Source organism: Drosophila bipectinata, chromosome 3L (assembly GCF_030179905.1).
Source record: "Drosophila bipectinata strain 14024-0381.07 chromosome 3L, DbipHiC1v2, whole genome shotgun sequence".
Taxonomy (NCBI): Eukaryota; Metazoa; Arthropoda; class Insecta; order Diptera; family Drosophilidae; genus Drosophila; species Drosophila bipectinata.
In genome coordinates, this window is record NC_091738.1 from 25,089,028 (window position 1) to 25,110,602 (window position 21,575).

General features: G+C 38.0%; 1 protein-coding gene across 5 annotated transcripts in view; it reads right to left on the minus strand.

Moving 5' to 3' along the window:
• The window catches only part of Myo81F (Myosin 81F), a 550,527-nt gene that overhangs the window by 379,413 nt on the left and 149,539 nt on the right, over positions 1-21,575 (minus strand). For all 5 annotated transcript variants that reach the window (XM_070279498.1, XM_070279502.1, XM_070279501.1 and 2 more), the window contains exons 6-7: positions 11,352-11,926; positions 3,432-3,674 (exon numbers count right to left, since the gene is read on the minus strand). In XM_070279498.1, the coding sequence (XP_070135599.1) occupies positions 3,432-3,674; positions 11,352-11,926 (818 nt within the window). The remainder of the gene's footprint in view (positions 1-3,431; positions 3,675-11,351; positions 11,927-21,575) is intronic.

A 21,575-nucleotide genomic window follows, 5' to 3' on the forward strand; every position in this document is an offset into this window, starting at 1 on the left:
ACGTAGTGATATCGACGTGACAATTGCCAACGATGCAGCATCGATGTGGGCGACATTCGAGTGGAGAGTGGACGAGTGGGAGTTGTGTGATCATAACATGATCACAGTTGCAGCAACAACAACTACCCCAAGTACAGTTGAGAGCCTAGCTCCTGTACCGTCCTGGATGATCTCCAATGCTCGCTGGCAATTGTTCGAACAGGAGATGGTGAGACGCGCAGTCGATATTCCGGAAGACTTCTCACAGTCGCCATTGGACCAGCAAGTTTCGACCCTGCGCAGCATGGTGCACGATGTGAGCGACCTTGCGCCTGGAAGAAGGACGTCGAGATCGCCTAGGAGAAGGAAGCCAGGTTGGGGGACCGCCAGCCTGAACACGGTGAGACGCGATGCCAGGAGACTTCGCCGCCAGCTTCAAAAGGCTCGTCGTCGTGGTGACGATGATGCGACTGAGCTTCTTCCGAGGACGCAGGAAGTGCACGGAGATTGGGTGCCATCACAGACACAATCTGCAAAGCAGTATTCCTCAGTACCTGATGGCGCTATATAGAGAGTGGAAGTGTCCACGTTTAGTGACGTTGCTCAAGGGGCCCGATAAGGACAGGTGCGAACCCTCGTCGTACCGTGGGATATGCCTGTAGCCGGTATTTGGCAAGGTGCTCGAGGACATCATGGTGGCAGCCTCTAGTTACTGGAATCGACACGGCTCCAGAACTGGAGCCACATCTGATCGCTATGAAGGAAAGAGAGAAATTGACTTTTTTTTCTGGACTTCAGTCTTCGTCAAAGCCGCCCGACACTTGGTCTTGCCATCAAAAGCGCGATTGTACGATCCGCTTTGTCTAGTTAGTCCAGTATATCAAAGAGTATACTTGCAGAAGCCGTGTCGGGAGCAGCTTTCTTGGGATGAGAGTTTACATCATGCCTTCCACTCGGAGTGGTAGGAGATTTGGGCGGAGTTTCAGTCACATCTGGCGCGCAGGATTGCTGGAGCTGAGTTATCTTTATCCATTGCTGCCTATCTGAAAACGCCGTATACGCCAAGTGTGCCGGGTTCACTGCCACAGTTTCGGATGCCATTATTGTTATCTCCATTATTGTTGTGATAGTTGCCGTGCTTTCCAAGGAGTGGTAGGAGATCTGGTCGGAGTTTCAGTCACATCTGACTCTCAGGATTGCTGGAGCTGAGTGCCGGGTTCACTGCCTCAGTTTCGGATGCCATTATAGTTATCTCCTTTATTGTTGTGATAGTTGCTGTGCTTTCCAAGATAAAATACGATGTTCATAAGACAGACTAAGAACGCACTCAAAGAGTTAATCACTGGTTTTCGAAAATCTGCGCGATTGACACTTAGTTTAGCGGCCTTCAGCTGCTAACGAATCCCCTAAGTGTAAGAAATCCTTTGTTAGTGATCCGCCTTAGCCTGCTCAGCCGACAATAACGCAGCCGCTCATATCTCTGGCTACCGGAGGGCTAGAACCAGAGCTCGCAAGGAGTGGTCCCTTTTCTCAGGCAGTCAGCAAAAGAACTGTTGTCCGCGAACACGATTGAAAAGAGAAACGAAAAGACACTTCAACTTCGGTTTCCATCAACGCGCTCGTTGCTCAACCAACGAGAGATTTTGTCGCTCATTTTGTAACATCGTTCACACGAGACACTTCGTTGAGCAGAATTTGCCGAAAGTGTATTTTGCGTATGTATGTGTGTTGCGCGTGTGCCTCAGTTTGTTTTCGGTAAAGCGTGTAGCCACGGTGTAAGTCGTCAATTACTACATCTTTGTTCGTCGCTGCTGACGATCCCGTTACTTTCCGTTCGCCCGACAATGTTGCACTTTAAATAGCTGTGATGAATAACTCTAAATTCAAAAATACCAAAGTCGGTATTTTTACCAAATACCATTTCCGATGCGTAGACTAGTTTGCGTAGAAATAAACAGACGGACATGCTTATATAAACTCAGGAGGTAAGCCTGATCAAAATTATTTTGAAATTTTTGACGATTTTCAATGGACTGGCAAATGAACCTAAATTATTTTTTAGGGTTGGTAATTTTGCATACATTTAGTTGAAGACATAGAAAGGAAAAAAAAAAAATGTTCCATTTTTTATTTTTTTGTATTGTTGGTTTTTGAAGCCCTTCTTTTCGGCGACGCATGTGATTTCCGCTCACTGGAATATCTAAAACCAAAAATTCCAACGGGATTTGAAAGAGTAAATTTTTGGCTCTTTAAAGTTTTGAAAATTGAAATTTTTTTTGAAAATTGACTTTTCTTCAGCCACAAATCAAGTTGAAAAGTAAAGAAGATCTTCACCGATTTGATTTATCCAAATTCTTCCCAGAGCTATATATGTATAGAATAACGTATTAAAATTTGGAACCGATTTAAGTAACCACATGCGCCAGTCGTTAAAACACGTTCAATGTGTTTCGAGAAAAACGTGTTTAAAGTTTTGAGACGGCTCTCGCCGTCGCCTGACGCTTCCACAATAAATCGGCTATATCTTCAAGAGTTTTTTGAAATTTTCACTTTAAATTTTAAAGAAACATTCTTGAATAGTTATTTTAAGGATGTAGTCTCATGTTCCGGCCTACTTTTTAGAGGTTATTTCAAAACATTTTTTTTGGAATAAAAAATAATGCGATCGGTCCAATTTTCACATATGTTTTTATAGGCATCATAAACTATTTGAAAATATTTTGTTTAATTTATTCTTGTGTAGTTTAATACACTTTATAGCATGCCAAAATATGCATATAAAAAAAAAAGGTTGGTCCCTGGCGCAGGTGATTTCGACTGCTAGAGTCATCCGAAATAAAAAATTAGAATAGATTATTGTTTTGTAAGCTTATGGCTCTGTCCCGTACTAGAATGAAATATTTTCATCAATAAACAACAAAATGACGAACTCACAAAAAAAAAAATTTTAAAAATTTAAAAAACTTATCTTAAATTAACGATAAAAAAAAAACTAATCATTAAAAATAAATGATTCTAGTACGGGACAGAGGTGTTACTTTTTAGAACAACATATCCAAATTTCAGCTAGATCGGTACCATAGAATTTTGTGAATCACCTGCGCCGCACACAAAAATGTCGTTCCGAGAAAAACGCGTTTAAAGTTTAGACGCTACCGAGAAACTCATACTTTTCGGTGTAGGCGCGCTCTCGATTATGGGCTGTATCTCTGTCATTATTTGATATTTTTATTTGAAACTTTAACAGTACATTCTTAATAAACAATACTATCGAAATATGTGAAAAAAAAATCGATTTTTTTCAACCTCACACATGAGACTACATCCTTAATTAGTTCGAATTATATTTAAAAAAAAAATCGATTTTTTGAAACCGAGAATGGGGGGGGTCCCCTTAAATGAAAAGGATATCTATGCCATCCCCGTATATTAAATTACTAAATTGTACTTACTATTGATTGTTCTAAAGCAAATACGTAGTGATTAAAAAATTTATGCAACTTTTCGTTTGTATAGTTTATACATAGTTGCTCGAAAGAATTTTTTGTAAAATTTTCAAATCCGAATATATCTAAAACACCAAGAAAGTTAGAGCCATCTTGTCCTGGATTTGTGCAAATATTAATTTTATTTACAAGCCAAGTGAATGTTTTGGAATATAACGCTTTAGCCATGGCATGACGATTTTCTATAGCCTACAAATACACAAAAAAAAATATTTTATTAATAAAAGATAATCTGTATGATTTAAATAAATAGATTTAAGGTAATATAATTTATAATTCATGAATGTATTGCTTTAATATATTATGTAGTTTAGTTACTATAGTAGGATAAAGGGATAAAAAGTTTTGTCCAGATGATTGAAATACATTGAACGAATCATCTCCGACCTTATAAAAGATACACATTGTTCTTCAAGAAGGAGTGGAAAAATTTTAATGACGGACATGCTCATATAAACTCAGGAGGTGATCCTGATCAAGAATATATATACTTTATAAGGTCGGATATGTCTCCTTCACTTCGTTGCACACTTTTGGACAAAATTATTATACCCTCTGCAAGGGTATAAAAATGCAAAATACCAGTATATACCCAAATTTTTGGGAAAAATAATTAAAAAACTACCTGACGCAAACATAATTTAACTTCGAAAACTATTCAAAGGAATCTTTAGACTACAATACTTCGAACTGACATGGAAAGTTGCGCAAATCACAATCCTTTATAAGTCCTCATACAGAGCAATCAGTCTACTCACTATCCCCATTCAAACTATTTAAAAAAGTACTCGTTAACAGGATAAATCCGATCGTAAAACAAAGGGACCCTCAATACTTTGGATTCAGACAATAACACTCAACTATCCAGCATATCCATAGAGTAGTTAATAAAACCACAGACGACTATGATGAGACAAAATATTACAATACTGTTAAAATGGAAATTGCATAGGCATTTAACAAAGTAAGGCACAAGAAACTCCTTCATAAGTTGAAAAACCTCCAACAACTTTACCTATTCAACATTAATTATATAAATTGTAAGATAGTGATTTACTGTATGTATAATGTTTATAATGATTATATCGATATAATATATATTGCAATATAGTATATAAGTAATATACCGACAGAAACTTTTTATAAAATACGACTATGAATGGTTAGGAGAGTATTCGGCAAACATTACAGCGCCATCCTCTAAAATATCTATAATAGCGACTTTTGCGGACGATACTGTACTAATACAGTAAAGAAGAGTAAAGTTCTCAAAGGAACAAAAGTTGGGTCATTTTTAATCGCTCAGTGAGATAACACCTATAGAATATAGTCGGCTGATCTGATTTATACACAGCGTTTAAAGAAAGAAGAACGTTTAAGTTTAAAGTTCACAGTTTAATTTATATGGCTGCACAACTGGATGAGTAGTTTGCGACCGACAAAAGGAAATGCCTATACCGACTCAAACAAAAAAAATTCAAAAGTACTAAATAAACATAAGCAAGAAAGGAAAGCTTACTTTGGGCGATACCGAAGTTGATATACCCTTGCAGTTAAAATCGAATATATATCGCAAACTTCGGGTATAGTTGGCCGATCCTTACGAGAATATCATTATATAACCATATATATAATAAATTAATATTATTATATATATGTATCACATTACCAAAAAATTCCCAAGCTTCTATCTTCAAAAACATCAAAGTTGGTATTTTTATCAAATACCATTTCCGATCTGATTTTTCAGTTATATGGCAGCTATAAGAGCTATATATGGCAGTTGTCGATAGTCGATAGCTTCAAAACTAAGAGACGGACAGTCAGACGGACAGACGGGCATGCTCATATCAATTCAAGAGGTGATCCCAATCAAAAATATATATACTTTATAGGCTCGGAGATAGACACATAGACCTTTACTGCGTTGCAAACTTTTTGACAAAATTATAATACCCTCTGCAAGCGTATAAAATCCGAAGCGGTCACATCTGATCGTTATGAAGGAAAGAGAGAAATTGACTTTCTTTTTCTGGACTTCAGTCTTCGTCAAAGCCGCCCGACACTTGGTCTTGCCATCAAAAGCGCGATTGTACGATCCGCTTTGTCTAGTTAGTCCAGTATATCAAAGAGTATACTTGCAGAAGCTGTGTCGGAAGCAGCTTTCTTGGGATGAGAGTTTACATTATGCCTTTCAATCTGAGTGGTAGGAGATCTGGTCGGAGTTTCCGTCACATCTGACGCTCAGGATTGCTGGAGTTGCGTTTCGATTCGATAGAGCTCTGCCTGGTTAAACCTATTTTCACCAGCCGTGTGTCAACTGTTCAGAATCTCACTAAGTCAATGGAGAAGCGTTATATACCTACATAAGAAAATCCTTCTGAGTTGATTGGATTCCGAATCTCACTAAGTCAATGGAGTAGCGTTATATACCTACATAAGAAAATCCTTCTGAGTTGATTGGATTCAGTTAACAGTTTCCTGATTGCCCGATAGCTAGAAGAAGTTGATTGCCCGAGCCCAGAAATAATACAGATTATTTATAAAACCTTTATTCAGAAGCCTGTTCAAAAAAAATATAAATATTTCCTCGTTTCCCAAATGGATTTCGCTCCGGATCCTACCAGCTCCTCCTGGGCTCCGCTCGGCTCCGTTGTTGGCGTTTCCTGTTGGCCGTTCCTGTTGATATGGTCGCTCCGGCTGCTCCGTCGCCGTTGATTTAACTTTTGCTGCGTTGCCGTTGGTTCCCCTAAATGTCGACCTTTCGATGGCCACACGCAGGCCTTTCTATCTTTCGGGACACACCCTTGTGTTATCTGCGGCTGGTCTTCACACACCTGCACCCATACGCGCTACACGATCCGTAATGGGCCAAAGACTGGGCGTCGCGCCTCCGCTACACCAAGTTGCGAGTGTGCGCATAGCGAGTCTGGACCGGAAGTTGTCCGATGGTTGTCCGTTAAGTTTAATGCGCCAGTCGGACAGTCACCTTTTCAGTACTATTAGATGATTAGCCAGTTGGTTTGTTGCTTTCGTTGGGCATCTGGAGTGACTAAGAATAGCGGTATCGTCGCGAACGTTGACGTTGTTAGTTGTGCACTCGGACACGGGTCGAGTGCGCTTCCTTGTGGAACTCCAGCTTCGGTGATGTCGTATTCTACAGTACAGTACTCTCGCTGTTCGAAGTCTGAGCGTATTTCGAATTTTAATCTGTTCACTTGTTCGATGGTTCCGTGGTTTTTTTTGGAAGCCAAACTGGTGTGCCGGGATAATATTGCAAGCTTCCAGGTGTGGTATTATTCGAGTTAACAAGCATTTTTTAAACAATTTAGACAAACAAGATAGAAGGCTTATTGGTCTGTATGATGACGGAATTGTGTGGTCTTTTCCAGGCTTCGGTATCATTATAATGATGGATCTTTCAACTTTTTTGGGAAATAGCCAAATATATTCCATTAAATAGTTTGTAGACGACCTCTATAGCCCATTTTGGAAGTTCGATCAGCATCTTTGGCGTCAATAGGTCACCACCGGGAGCCTTTTTTGGTTTTAGCCCTCTTATGACTTTTTCGATTTCGTTCGGCCGGAATGAAGGAGCAGCTGGCTGAGGGGAGGACTCTGGGTGAATTACTGGCAGGAGGAATGAGTTTGGCTGGAAGACACTTTAGAGATGTGTCGCGAATGTTTCAGTTCGGTCTTAGTCGCTGCGAGCCCAGAATCCCGGAGAGTTTTTTATCGGGGTGGTCGTTTCAATTGGGGCGCTAAGATTTGGGTGGGTGGGATTCTGAATGTACCTCAGCTGTGCATTTTCTTCTTGTTGGTGAAGAGCCTGGTCGAGTGATCGGGTTGCTTCCTTACGGCGTTGTTTTGAAGCTGGTGAGAAGCGTTAGAAACACTGGCCTATGGTCTTTTGATAAGTCCGAGATTGCTCTGGCACTTATTAGATTGCGAGGTATGTTTTTTGTCACCGCAAAATCAATAAGGTTTGGGAGCTTGCTCGGTTGGCCAGTATGTGGGACTTCCAGGGGAAACATAGTCCAGTTTATTTTTCACATTTATAATTGCATTGTACAATTGCCTTCCTTTGGGAGTCAATAGACGTAATCCCCAGAGCGTATGTTTGGCGTTGTAGTCTCCTGCTGCTATAAAACGATCCCCAAGTGAAATGAAGAAGTCCATAAATTGTCCTTCCGAGATTGAGAAACGAGAAGAGCAGTAAACGGCAGCGATTAAAAGGCGTTCCGTTGCTTGACTGAATTTGTATCGATGTGGCCTGCAAGAAGGTTGTTGCAAACCTTTGTGAAAATGGTATTTAAGGCGTTCTCTGATTAGAACTCCAGTTCCGCCGTGGGTTTTCCCATCTGGATGATCCGTGCGGTAGATTGTGTAGCCTCTAATTTGAAAGTTGTATTTGCTTGTAAGATGCGTTTCCACCAGTAGCATAACATCAATATGGGTTTCGGTCAAGAATTTTGACAATTCTAGTTTATGCCGTGAGACACCATTGGCGTTCCACATTGATATTCGTAGAGCCTGAATGGACTATTAAGACTTTTGTGTTACAAGCAGCTGTATCACCATGTTCTGGTTTTGAACAAGTGTTTGCATGGGCGTTTTCATGAATGGCATAAGCTCCATCATACTTTTTTGGATAAAAAGCATCATAGTTTTCGTTTTGCTGTTTCCGTTCTGCTGGGGCCTGTTGTGCGCTTTGTGAGTTAGGGTGAATTGGATTTTCTTTTCCAGATCGTAGAGCATCGGCACCACCAATCCGTTGGTGGTGTTTAGGATACACTATGTACACATTCTGTTTTTCACATTTATTCACGGTACTGTCCTTGTTTGTAGTGCAGTGAGCAGACTTGTGGGCGTCCCCGCAGACTACAAAGACAGCCCGAAGTGTGCAGTATGACCTGTGTGTGTCCATACTCGTGGCAATTAGTTTGTTGCACTCCGATACAAAAGATACCAGGTGTGTTCAAAAAGAAAGGAGATTTTGTATTTTCAAGAAAAACTATTAATTTATTTATCAATATTTATGCTGTCCCCTTCAAATTAATCCCCCTTAGGTACAATACACTTATGCCAACGGTTTTTCCAATACTAAAAACACTTCCCATAAGCACTTTTCGGTATAGCCTTGAGCTCTTCCAGCGATGCAGTCTTTATCTCTTCAATCTTGGCAAGGTCTTTTTCATAGGTCTCTTTCTCCGTCCTTTCGTAGGTCTCTTTATTTTTGGGAACAAGAAAAATTCACATGGGGCCAAATCCGGTGAATATGGTGGCTGAGGCATTATTGTGGTGTTGTTTTTGGCCAAAAAATCTCTCACAAGCAAAAATGAGTGAGCAGGGGCATTATCGTGATGCAAAAGCCACGAATTCTTTTTTCACAATTCTGGACGTTTCTTTCGTATTGCATCTCGCAAACGGCGCATAACTTCCAGATAATACTGTTTATTGGTCGTACGACTATATGGTAAGAACTCCTGATGCACCACGCCATGGTAATCGAAGAAAACAGTGATCAAAACTTGATCATTTGATCGAACTTGGCGTGCTTTTTTCGGTCTTGGCTCACCTGGGCTCTTCTAATGGGACGATTAGCGATAGCGATATACCGACATCTTCAGCAACTTCTCAAATAGTGATTCGATGATTTTCCAAAACAATTTTCTTCACTGCTTGAACGTTTTCATCAGTTGTTGACGTGCTTGGGCGTACAGAGCGTTGTCATTGGCATCTTCCCGGCCATCTTGGAATTTGATGCATATTCTTTGATCCATATTTTTCGATAGCAAAAAATCGCCGAAAACGCAAACAACTTGTAACCTTTACGCCTCTCACAACCAAACAAAAAAGGGGATTCAATTGAAACTCGGTACAGACGTTAGGGAAGAGTGTACCAACATAACAAAACAAAAAAATCGATAATCGAAAATATGTTGCCCGAGAAATTTTAAAAGTCACCTTACTTTTTAAACACCCCTCGTATTGCAGCTTGAAAATTGGGTGGACTTCGTTCTTCTTAAGCGACCTGCTTTGAAGAGGGGTAATGGCTTTTTATCATTTTTTAGAATGTTATTAAAATTCTTATCGTCGAAGCTTTGTTCTTTAAGGGCGGTTTTTATTTCCGCGGCGGTAGCATCGGGTTCGATTCCCGATAAGGTACTTATACGTTTAAGATCATATCAATCTATTAGTGTATATAAATGTATTCTAAGATGATATTCTCAGAATAGGTACTTATACGTTTAAAATCATATCAATGTATTAGTGTATGTAAATGTATTCTAAGGTGATATTCTTAAAATATCTTGTAAATTCCAATTTTTATGAAACTAAAACTGTTATAAGACTTATCCGACTCAGAGATCCTTTTGAAAAAAATTATAATAAACTTGCAAAGTAAAAAAAACCAAATTTGGTAAAATCGGAAAAATTTTTAAGGATCAAATTTTTGCGCCATATCCCACATATATCTAAAACCAAATGTTTGTTTTTAGAAGAGCTCGCAAATAACTGTCAAAATAACTATTTCTCGTTGACTGCAATTAAGTGTATTTTTGTGGCTCTTTCCGAAAAGACTCGCAATCGATTTATGGATTCTTGAATGAGCTCGCTCGTGCTCAGAGGAGAACCTTTTTTTTCTCTTCTATTTATGGTTATCTATGTTCTGGTTATTCCAAGACCATTTTTTCATGTTTCGTAATGAAAAAGGTCTTCTGCGTATGTATTGGAATATATTTACACGCACAGGCAACCAAATCGTTAAGAGTCTAATTCGCAGTCGAAATATATAAATAGCAATCTAGAGTCTGAAGTCGTGCCGAGTATCTTAGAGAAAGGCGTACGAATTCATGAAGAAGCTTTGCGCAGTTGACGGGAGCTGTAGCTTTTATCACTTTTCGCACTTTAAATATAAAATAAAACAAGAAAGGAAAGCTAACTTCGGGCGGAGCCGAAGTTTATATACCCTTGCAGTAAAAACCGGATATATATCGCAAACATCGGATATAGTATAGGCCGATCCTTATGGGAATATCAATATATAATCCAATTTATTACAATACAAAATCTAAAAAAAGTCCCAAACTTCTATCTTCAAAAATACGAAAGTTGATATTTTTACCAAATACCATTTCCGATCGTTCAGTTATATGGCAGCTATAGGATATAGTCAGCCGATCCTAATGAAATTTGGTAGGTCGGATCAACTGACCAAAAATATAATCTGTATTAAGTTCCAGCTTTCTATCTTCAAAATCACGAAAGTTGGGTCATTTCCGATCGTTCAGTTATATGGCAGCTATAGGATATAGTCGGCCGATCCTTACGAAATTTGGCATGTCGTTTGTGGCTCTTTCCGAAAAGACTCGCAATCGATTTATGGATTCTTGAATGAGCTCGCTCGTGCTCAGAGGAGAACCTTTTTTTTCTCTTCTATTTATGGTTATCTATGTTCTGGTTATTCCAAGACCATTTTTTCATGTTTCGTAATGAAAAAGGTCTTCTGCGTATGTATTGGAATATATTTACACGCACAGGCAACCAAATCGTTAAGAGTCTAATTCGCAGTCGAAATATATAAATAGCAATCTAGAGTCTGAAGTTGTGTAAAATGTAAAGAGGCTTGAATAAAAATGTGCACCTTTTCACAAAAAATATGTTTTTGTTTTTCTCATCGCAAGAAGAAAGACTGTCAAAAGTTAGTTGCGAGCTCTGGTATTTAGAATCAAAGGTTAGTCATCTCTATAGAAAGATTGGGTTTGGGTGGAAGAGAAAGATAACGGGTATCATATAGTATCATATCGTTTTTTCCATGTACGTATATATACATAGGTATAAAAACACGAAATTTTTACTTACCTCTTGAAGTTTTAGCGGAATTTCTGTAATATTTCCTCGAACATTGATTTGACGAACTAGTAATACTTTTTGAAGATCTGAGCATTTTAAGCCCAAAAGTTTGGATATAATACCAATAGCGTCATGATCTGCCGGAGAGAAATCGCATCCTTCCCCATCAATGTCCTCGAACTCAATATTACCTAGCCACAAAATAGAGCTTAATATTTTAAAAACTCCATCTATTGAATATTGTTGAAGTTGTAAAACTGTAAAAGCCATTGTAAGTTCATCGAATTTGGCTGACTCCAATTGAATATTTATTTTTTCAGTATTAGCAGTATTCAGATACTTATAATATTCTGGTGCCCTTAAATGTAAGGTCTCTGCCATTCGCTGGTTTGTTTGCCCTTGAGCTACTAGTTGATACATCACGTGGTAATTGCGCTCTCCATCACTTTGAAAAGTTATTCTGGACTTTTCAAGCAAATAATCTTGAATGATACATCCCTTTATACAGTTGCTATCGTCAAAACAGACTTGCATAAATTTTCCAAACCTGGAACTGTTGTCATTTCTTATCGTTTTTGCATTTCCTGAAATCAAGTCAATTTTATTATTTTTGGTAGGGTAAAAATTAATTTGGTAGGGTGTTAAAATTTTGAAGGCGTGGATCTCAAAACTAAACTCTTATTTTAGCGCCATTTAGTTAAAGATTTTGTGAAATGTTTTGATGCCAAATTATTCCAATGGCTAATCTGAAGCTACGAGTCAAATCTCATGGAAATCGGACCATATTTAGCGAAGCTATAAACTTTTGATTTAGCTTCCATACTAAATCGGTTCAGTAGTTATTTATAAATTCGCAACGTATGCTCCCTTTTTTTGTATAGACTCTATACATTACACCAGTACATTATAAGAAATTAGACCTTTTTTTAATTGGACTTTCAAGTTAGTTCACGTTTTCTTCAAGAAGCTCAGTCGAATGAGACACCTCCTCTTGAGCTGTCTTACTGAGGCTGGTAAATAGGCATTTCAAAAGGTTTAAGGGGAGGTTCTTTTGGATTTTTTTGAAAAAATCGATTTTTTTTTAATATATATGTGTAGAATATATGTACGTACCAAGGGATATTATGATACGACGCGTATTTCTTGAGCTAGAGCGTGTCAAACATACCCATGATAACAAGAAAGCTATCTCAAGGCAAAGTTTCTAAAAACTTAAAACGCGTTTTTGTTTACAAAAACAAAAAATGTTTAAAAGAACATACTTTTTTGTATGCCTTATACCTAAAATTGGCATAAAAAATTGTTTATTTATTTTTAAACGAGATATAAGTAAAAAAAAAGAGAAAAAATGTGAATTTTTTTTTAACGTCCATGAAATTGGTTTATTTTTACCAAAATTAATTGTCGTTAGGTATAAGGCATAGGAAATTCCATCAATTTTAATAAATTATATACATTTCTAATTTCAGTTCACTATCAGCGGCCCGACACTAAACAAAGCAGAAAAATAGAGGTCGACGAGATCCGCCATTTTGAATTTCCTGAATATTGAATATTTTTTTTAATCGTTAATAAACAACGAATCAAAAGTTCAAAAGCATAAGTTCGTATGCCTTTTCATTTTCCCGCAATCCATTCTCAAAGTTTGCTTAATTTTTGGAAAAATACAAAAGAACCTCCCCTTAATGGGAGAATATCATGAGAATATCACCATAAAACAAGTGAAACTCTAAATCAGGGGTGCCCACACCCATTCTTCTCGTTTCTCCTTTGTTCTTGAAATTCTCTTTCATATGGAAAATGCCATATCAAAACAGGACAAACGTAATTACAATTTTTCGTATTTTCCCTATTTTTCTCAATCGTGCTAATCCAACTTAAAGCAATGAATTTCTTTTTCGCAGAACAGTTTTTAAGTTAGAAGCTATGCATTATGTGTCATAGTACAATAAAAGGATGTTGAGAAATATGTAGGTCATTTCTTTTATTGCTAAATGTTTAAAATTTATTATTTATTAAAATAATATTTTTTTGAAACTCCTTGTGAATGTTTCTTTTAAATTTTTTTAAGTGTACCGACATTATTGGCAACCGCCATTGGCACCGCCACTAATTTATTGGAGTTGACATCCCTTGGCATAGATGGCTTCCGAAAGGAAATTCAAACTGATGTTCTTTACACAGACTTTAGTAAAGCATTCGATTTAAAGCCTTTTATGGCAATTCAGGATCAAGGAAATTCTGGATCGAGTTGTTAAAAAGATTAAACAAAAAAAGCGTCAGTCATTCCCAACATCTGAAAATCTGCTTCTCCAAATATCCCTTAGAAATAAAAACTATGATTTTAATAAATTAAATAAATTTTATTAAGAATAAAACTTTTTAAGAATTTGTGAATACACACATGTTCAAATTTTAGTGTATGCGTAGCAGAGAAAAACAATGAGAGCAGAGCCTTCACTGAGCGAAAAACCGTAGTTTCATAAGTTATTCTAACTAAAATAGTGTATTTTATTTTAAAGAAAGTTTTGCTAGCAACAGTTCTTAACTATTTTCTTTATCAACTAGGTGAATTTTTTAAAATAAATAATGCAGTCAACATATTGCAGGTATTACATTTATATGTTAATATTTTTGTAGATTTTTTCTATTAAAAGATTTTCTATTTTTTCTATTTTGTTGGTGTATGAATTGCAGACGTGGGTTATCGTTGCGTTTGACCTCAAGTTCCCATGTGATTGTGTAGTTCCATTTGGTGAACATCTTTTTCCTGGTAAGTAAAACCGCTTAAGATGCATAAAGAGATCATGGACGGCTTGCCAATTAGCCTTTCCAGAAAATTTGGATACTTGCAACTTTAGAAGTTGGACTGCTGCCCTCGTGCCGAGTATCTTAGAGAAAGGCGTACGAATTCATGAAGAAGCTTTGCGCAGTTGACGGGAGCTGTAGCTTTTATCACTTTTCGCACTTTAAATATAAAATAAAACAAGAAAGAAAGCTAACTTCGGGCGGAGCCGAAGTTTATATACCCTTGCAGTAAAAACCGGATATATATCGCAAACATCGGATATAGTATAGGCCGATCCTTATGGGAATATCAATATATAATCCAATTTATTACAATACAAAATCTAAAAAAAGTCCCAAACTTCTATCTTCAAAAATACGAAAGTTGATATTTTTACCAAATACCATTTCCGATCGTTCAGTTATATGGCAGCTATAGGATATAGTCAGCCGATCCTAATGAAATTTGGTAGGTCGGATCAACTGACCAAAAATATAATTTGTATTAAGTTCCAGCTTTCTATCTTCAAAATCACGAAAGTTGGGTCATTTCCGATCGTTCAGTTATATGGCAGCTATAGGATATAGTCGGCCGATCCTTACGAAATTTGGCATGTCGTATTATTTTGCTAAAAATAGCTCTCATGTAAAATTTGAACTCTCTAACTTTAAAAACACCAAATTTATACCATTTCCGATCATTCAGTTATATGGCAGCTATAGGATATAGTCGGCCGATCCGGGTCGTTCCGACTTATATACTGCGTGCAAAGGGAAGAAGGGTGTGTGCAAAGTTTCAATTTTCAAGGTATAATTAGTAGAGCCCGTAAAAGGTACTTTCATAGTTCAAGGCATCAAGGACTTATAGAGTACATAGTTTATAGTTCTCATAGTACTCTCTCATAGTGCAAGGCATCCGAGGGTGCCCCTAGCGAATTTCTAAAATCATTGTGGAGCCAAAACCAGAAAATTCATCTATCATTCTATGAGGAGTTTGAATATCCAATAGACAGAGGATACAACAAGCACGCATACCTTAAGCTGCAAGCAGCGGTGCACCTATGGCCAAGGTTAGTCCAACGTCGAACCACACATTCATGAAACTAACATGCCAGCGGAGAAAATGCCGTACCTAAAGAACTAGGGAAAGTAGGAACGAGAAAACGCTCCTGCGCTTGGCGCATAATAGTATGATCCTACGATAATCCTCGGCTCACAGCGAATACTGTCAATACTGTCACATTCGTCGGCTACTTCATCAGAGCCCAGTCTCTGACAGTGCCAAATCATTATATTATAACCACCTTAGAAACCCTTTCATCATTAAAAGGACTAGGCATCAACGTATCCACATGGGAAGCGTTCTTATCTGGCTTACTGAGAAGCTCAATATCATCAACAGGGGCCTATCTTATCAAACAATAGGAAACTTAGTAGAATTCCAGCCCTTGCAGGCAATGCTTGAATTCCTAGAGCATACAATCAGAGTCTTAAGCTCCGGAAAAGCAACGTTTCGGGTCATGCAACCGCCGAAAAATCTGGCTTCAAGTAAGTTGTGTGCCCTGTGACGTCACGCCTCTCTCTACACGTCACGCCTTCAACCCCTACACAATGGGCGGAAGTGCGAATTTGTTTTTATTTGGTTAAATTTTCAAATATTTTCGAATTAACGAAATTTTGTCCATAGGCTGCTAGTGTTTTTTTTAAAGTTAAGGCGGCCAACTATTTGTTTGACACGTGTGCAAAGTTTTATTGTCTATTATTTTAATAAAATTGCACTTATCTAAAGCAGTGGTGCTCATCCCATTGCTCTCGCTGCTCACTGGTTTTTGAACATTTTTTTAAGAAGCTCCGCATTATTTGCCATAGTATAACAATAAGCTGTTGTAAAATTGAGGAATTTTTTAATGGCTATAATAAAATGTATTTATATTATATTGAATTTTATTTTTCAGTGCACCTACATGGATGGGAAACAAAATTTTTCCACCAAAGTATTGATGATATTTTGCATTGGTATTGTTTGGTCATTGAGGGTTTTCAATGCCGTAAATAAAACGCAGAATTTAATTAATTTTGAACGTTATAAAGTTTATTCCTGCATGCAGATGAAGTAATATACACAGAGAGGGCGGCCCGGCAAGTTACTTCGAGCTAAAGCTCTCGAAAGTGGAGAGGGCGGCCCGACCTAGACATTGCCAAGCTAAAACTCTCTATAAAAAGCCCGTTGAGTCGAGCGGCCGAGAGAGAGTCGTCTTGCGATCAACAAAGTTTTTATACAAACGTAAGCCTAATAAATAAACATTACACTTATCATTACCCTAAACATTACACTAAACATTACACTAAACATTACATAAACATTATTTAAACATAAACATTAAACGCCGTGCTGCTGCCTGACCCGACAGGTATGATAGTTTGCTCTCCCCTATGCAGAGCTTGGGCACCTCTGATCTAGAGCTTTGATAATGAAAAATTTTTTTTAATGTATATATATAATAAAAGTTTACCTTTTTTGCGCAAACTCATATAGGGTCTTAAAAATAACATACCATAGGATATGTGTATACCATAAGAGAGCAACATAAGATAGAGTCTGGAAAAAGTGTCAAAAGTGTCTCCGACCCTACAAAGTATATGTATTCTTAATTGGGATCACCTCCTGAGTTGATATGGGCATGACCGCCTGTCTGTTTCTAAAATTATCGACTTGAAACTTTGCACACACCCTTTTTTCCTTTGCACGCAGTATATAAGTCGGAAATGGTATAACTTTGGTGTGTTTAGAGTTAGAAAGTAAAAGCTATTGTTGGCAAAACAATACGACGTGCCAAATTTCATAAGGATCGGCCGACTATTTTCTATAGCTGCCTTAAAACTGAACGATCGAAAATGGCCCAACTTTTGTTTTTTATATAATATTATTTCGGTTTTACCTGCAAGTTAGCTTTCCTTGTTTAGTTCTTTTTTAAACATTAACATTAACCTGACCCGACAGACAAGATATTTTTTTTTTTATAATTTTTAAAATAAAATTTTCCTTTCTTTATTTACTATAGCTTCCAGATATGGCTTATGCGAGTTAACAAGAATTTTTTGAACAATTTCGACAAAAAGATAGAAGGCTTGATGACGGAATTGTGTGGTCTTTTCACTACTACGACACTACTCAGAAGTGTTCTTCAGTCTTGGTTTGAACCTTTGTTTCATGGATATTCCCTTTGATAAGCGGGAAAACATGAAAGTTGTAACCGTTTCTTTCTTGTATTCTTGTAGCAGTTTTTCTTCGGTATCATTATAACAGTGTATTTTTTGCACCTCTTTGGGAAGTAGCCAGGATTAAGGATGATCCCATTAAATAGCTTACACACCTCAATAATGTGTATCGGAAATTCGACAAACATCTTTGGGGTAAGTAGATCACCACTGAAGCCTTTTTTAGTTTTATCTCCATTATGACTTTTTCGATTTCCTTTAGACGGAATGAAGGTGTAGTTGGCAGGGGGGTAGCTTCTAGCTCACTTAATGTCAGGAGGAACGAATTTGAGGCAGGATTTGGCTGGAAGGCACTTTAGAGATGTGTATGTTTCGGCTCTTTCTTCATTGCTGCGAGCCCAGCATCCCTAGGAGTTTCTAATCGGGTGGTCATTTCAACTGGGACGCTTAGATAAAGCTAGCGTCAGAATGAGGACCTCGCAGCTTTGGCGAAGAAAAGTTTTTGTTGCCGTGTACACATTCTGTGATTTTGGTTGTGCGTGGCTCTCGCTTGTTGCATGCGACTTTTCAACTCCTTGTCTATTACATATCCACTATAGTTTGCCGTGTGGTTCCCTCCGCAGTTTTCACATTTCTTGACTATATTCCTGTTTGTAGCGCAGTGAGCCGAGTCATGGACGTCCCCACAACTACACAGATAGCCCGAAGTGGGCAGGTAGTGTGTTGCACCATGTGGCTTTTCCACAGTGATTCTACGATGCAAAAGATTTTGGGTGGAAAAAAAATTCAAGAAAAATTCACATGGGGTTAAATCCGGTGAATATGGTGGCTGAGGCATTATTGTGGTGTTGTTTTTGGCCAAAAAATCTCTCACAAGCAAAAATGAGCGAGCAGGGGCATTATCGTGATGCAAAAGCCACGAATTCTTTTTTCACAATTCTGGACGTTTCTTTCGTATTGCATCTCGCAAACGGCGCATAACTTCCAGATTATACTGTTTATTGGTCGTACGACTATATGGTAAGAACTCCTGATGCACCACGCCATGGTAATCGAAGAAAACAGTGATCAAAACTTGATCATTTGATCGAACTTGGCGTGCTTTTTTCGGTCTTGGCTCACCTGGGCTCTTCTAATGGGACGATTAGCGATAGCGATATACCGACATCTTCAGCAACTTCTCAAATAGTGATTCGATGATTTTCCAAAACAATTTTCTTCACTGCTTGAACGTTTTCATCAGTTGTTGACGTGCTTGGGCGTACAGAGCGTTGCTCGTCATTGGCATCTTCCCGGCCATCTTAGAATTTGATGCATATTCTTTGATCCATATTTTTCGATAGCAAAAAATCGCCGAAAACGCAAACAACTTGTAACCTTTACGCCTCTCACAACCAAATAAAAAAGGGGATTCAATTGAAACTTGGTACAGACGTTAGGGAAGAGTGTACCAACATAACAAAACATAAAAATCGATAATCGAAAATATGTTGCCCGAGAAATTTCAAAAGTCACCTTACTTTTTAAACACACCTCGTTTTGCAGCTTGAAAATTGGGTGGACTTCGTTCTTCTTAAACGACCTGCTTTCTGGCTCGAGCTCGACCAAGGGTTGGGTCTTTTTTTTCTTGTTTAGAATGTTTATAAATTTCTTTTATTTCCGCGTCGGTAACGTCGGGTTCGATTTCTCTTACTACCGGGTTTTATAACGGATTTTATATCTGTAGGGCTGTAGACTCTTGCTGCTTTTCAGCTGGTTCTTGTAGTAGTTTTTTTTAGCATTGTCCAGATTTTTTGACAGTACTCAGAAGGGATCTTTAGTCTTGGCTTGAACCTTTGTTTCATGGATGTTCCCTTTGATAAGCGGGAAAACATGAAAGTTGTAACCGTTTCTTTCTATTCTTGTAGCAGTTTTTCTTAGGATTTTCCAGACATTTGCACAACTCTCAGAAGTGCTCTTCAGTCTTTGTTTGCACATTTGTTTAATAGATGTTCCCTTGATAAGCAGGACAACATGAAAATTTTTACCGTTTTTATACCCTTGCAGAGGGTATTATAATTTTGTCCAAAAGTGTGCAACGCAGTGAAGGAGACATCTCCGACCCTATAAAGTATATATATTCTTGATCAGTATCACCTCCTGAGTTGATATGAGCATGTCCGTCTGTCCGTCTGTCTGTCCGTTTCTACGCGAACTAGTCTCTCAGTTTTGAAGCTATCGTCTTGAAACTTTGCACACACCCTTCTTTCCTTTGCATGCAGTATATAAGTCGGAACGGCCCGGATCGGCCGCCTATATCCTATAGCTGCCATATAACTGATTGATCGGAACTGGTATATCTTTGGTGTTTTTAGAGTTAGAGAGTTGTCAAATGTCAAATTTGACACGAGAGCTATTTTTGGCAAACCATTACGACATGCCAAATTTCATTAGGATCGGCCGACTATATCCTATAGCTGCCATATAACTGAACGATCGGAAATGGTACTTGGTAAAAATATCAACTTTCGTATTTTTGAAGATAGAAGTTTGCGACTTTTTTTAGATTTTTTATTTTTAGTTAATTAGTTATATTATGATGTAATCATAAGGATCGGCCAACTATATCCGATGTTTGCGATATATATCCGGTTTTAACTGCAAGGGTATATAAACTTCGGCTCCGCCCGAAGTTAGCTTTGCTTTCTTGTTGTCTACTATTCTTATATGAGGTTTTTCTTAGTATTGTCCAGATATTCAGTTTCAGCTTTTGTTTGTCCTCCACCTTTATATCGACTTTCGTTTTGGCCTTGATGTAAGCCGAGATATCTACGCCTAGGAGTATGGTGTCGCAGGGGTCCCACGGAGGACATATCGGTTAAACAGAGAAATTCGGACGGCGAATCGTTCTCAGATCCAGCCCTTGGGGTGACCAAAGTAATGAGCGGCTGCATGACAGCTGAGTAGGATCTCTAACAGAGGATTTCTTACGCATAGGGGACTCAACTGCAACTAGGATCGGATAAACATCACAAATATCGGATATAGTTGGCGGATCGGTATGAGAACTTTATAATTTATAAGAATATAAAATTTAAAAAAAAGCTTCGATCTTCAAAAATACCTTTAAAATACTTCTATCTCTGTATTTTTCGCGATTACAAAATCCAATTTCCGGTCGTTTACTTATATAGCAGCTATAGGATATAAACGGGCGATCCTTATGAAATTTAAAATGTAATTGATTTCCGATCAATCAGATATTTTTTTTGTTTTGTTTTTTTTTTTTCGCGGTCTTTCAGAATTTGGAAATGGCTTGTGCATCAATAAGAGCATCAGCTAGCATTCCTGTATTCATTATAAAGCTTAGAGGCCCAGACGACCGAGGGGCGCTCGAGTAACGATTTGTTAGTACATATTAAGCTATTTGAAATTTGTTAAGCTAAGAGGTATTAGTAAGGAAATTTAAAATTCTATATTTTAAATTTGAGGGACAGGAAAGAGATGTAATAGTGTAGAGACCATTGTAGTTCGAACATAATACCCTAAAAGGGTCATACAGTGCATATGTCGAACTACAACGGCTAAGGAACAGAGGACTAAAGTTTCGAGTCCTTCTATTAGGAATGTTAAAATTTAAGCGTGTTAGTAAATGCTGGCTATATACATCCCCGTTAATAAGGTTATGCAGAAAAACTACACCGAGCATTGTCCTACGATTTGTTAAGCTAGTTTATAAGTAAAAGTCTGCTACTGTAGGATGGAAGCTGAAGATTTGCATCCCAGTATAGACCTCTAAGTGCAAATATTAAAAAGTTCTTTTGTACGGATTCTATGCGGTCCTTATGTACTCCATATTTGGGACTCCAGACGCATGAACCGTACTCTAGTATAGGACGGACCAAGGAAATAAATAATGTTTTGGTTATATAGGGGTCATTAAAGGGGCTCTGCATTGGGCAGAGATGGATTTGTACTGAAGACAAAGCTTTACATCAACTGCATACATAAGAACTAGAGAGTTCGTTAAAACAGGGGGCAAGTCGTTTATAAAAAGCGTAAATAATAACGGACCAAGATGACTTCCTTAAGGGACGCCGGATGTAGCACGGACCAGACGGGACTGTATATTTTTAAATAAGACTCTTTGTGTCCTTCCATCTAGGTAGCTGGAGATCCACGTTAAGAGGTCTTTAGGAAAACCCAGCATATTCAGTTTACTCAACAAGAGTGAGTGATTAACTGAAT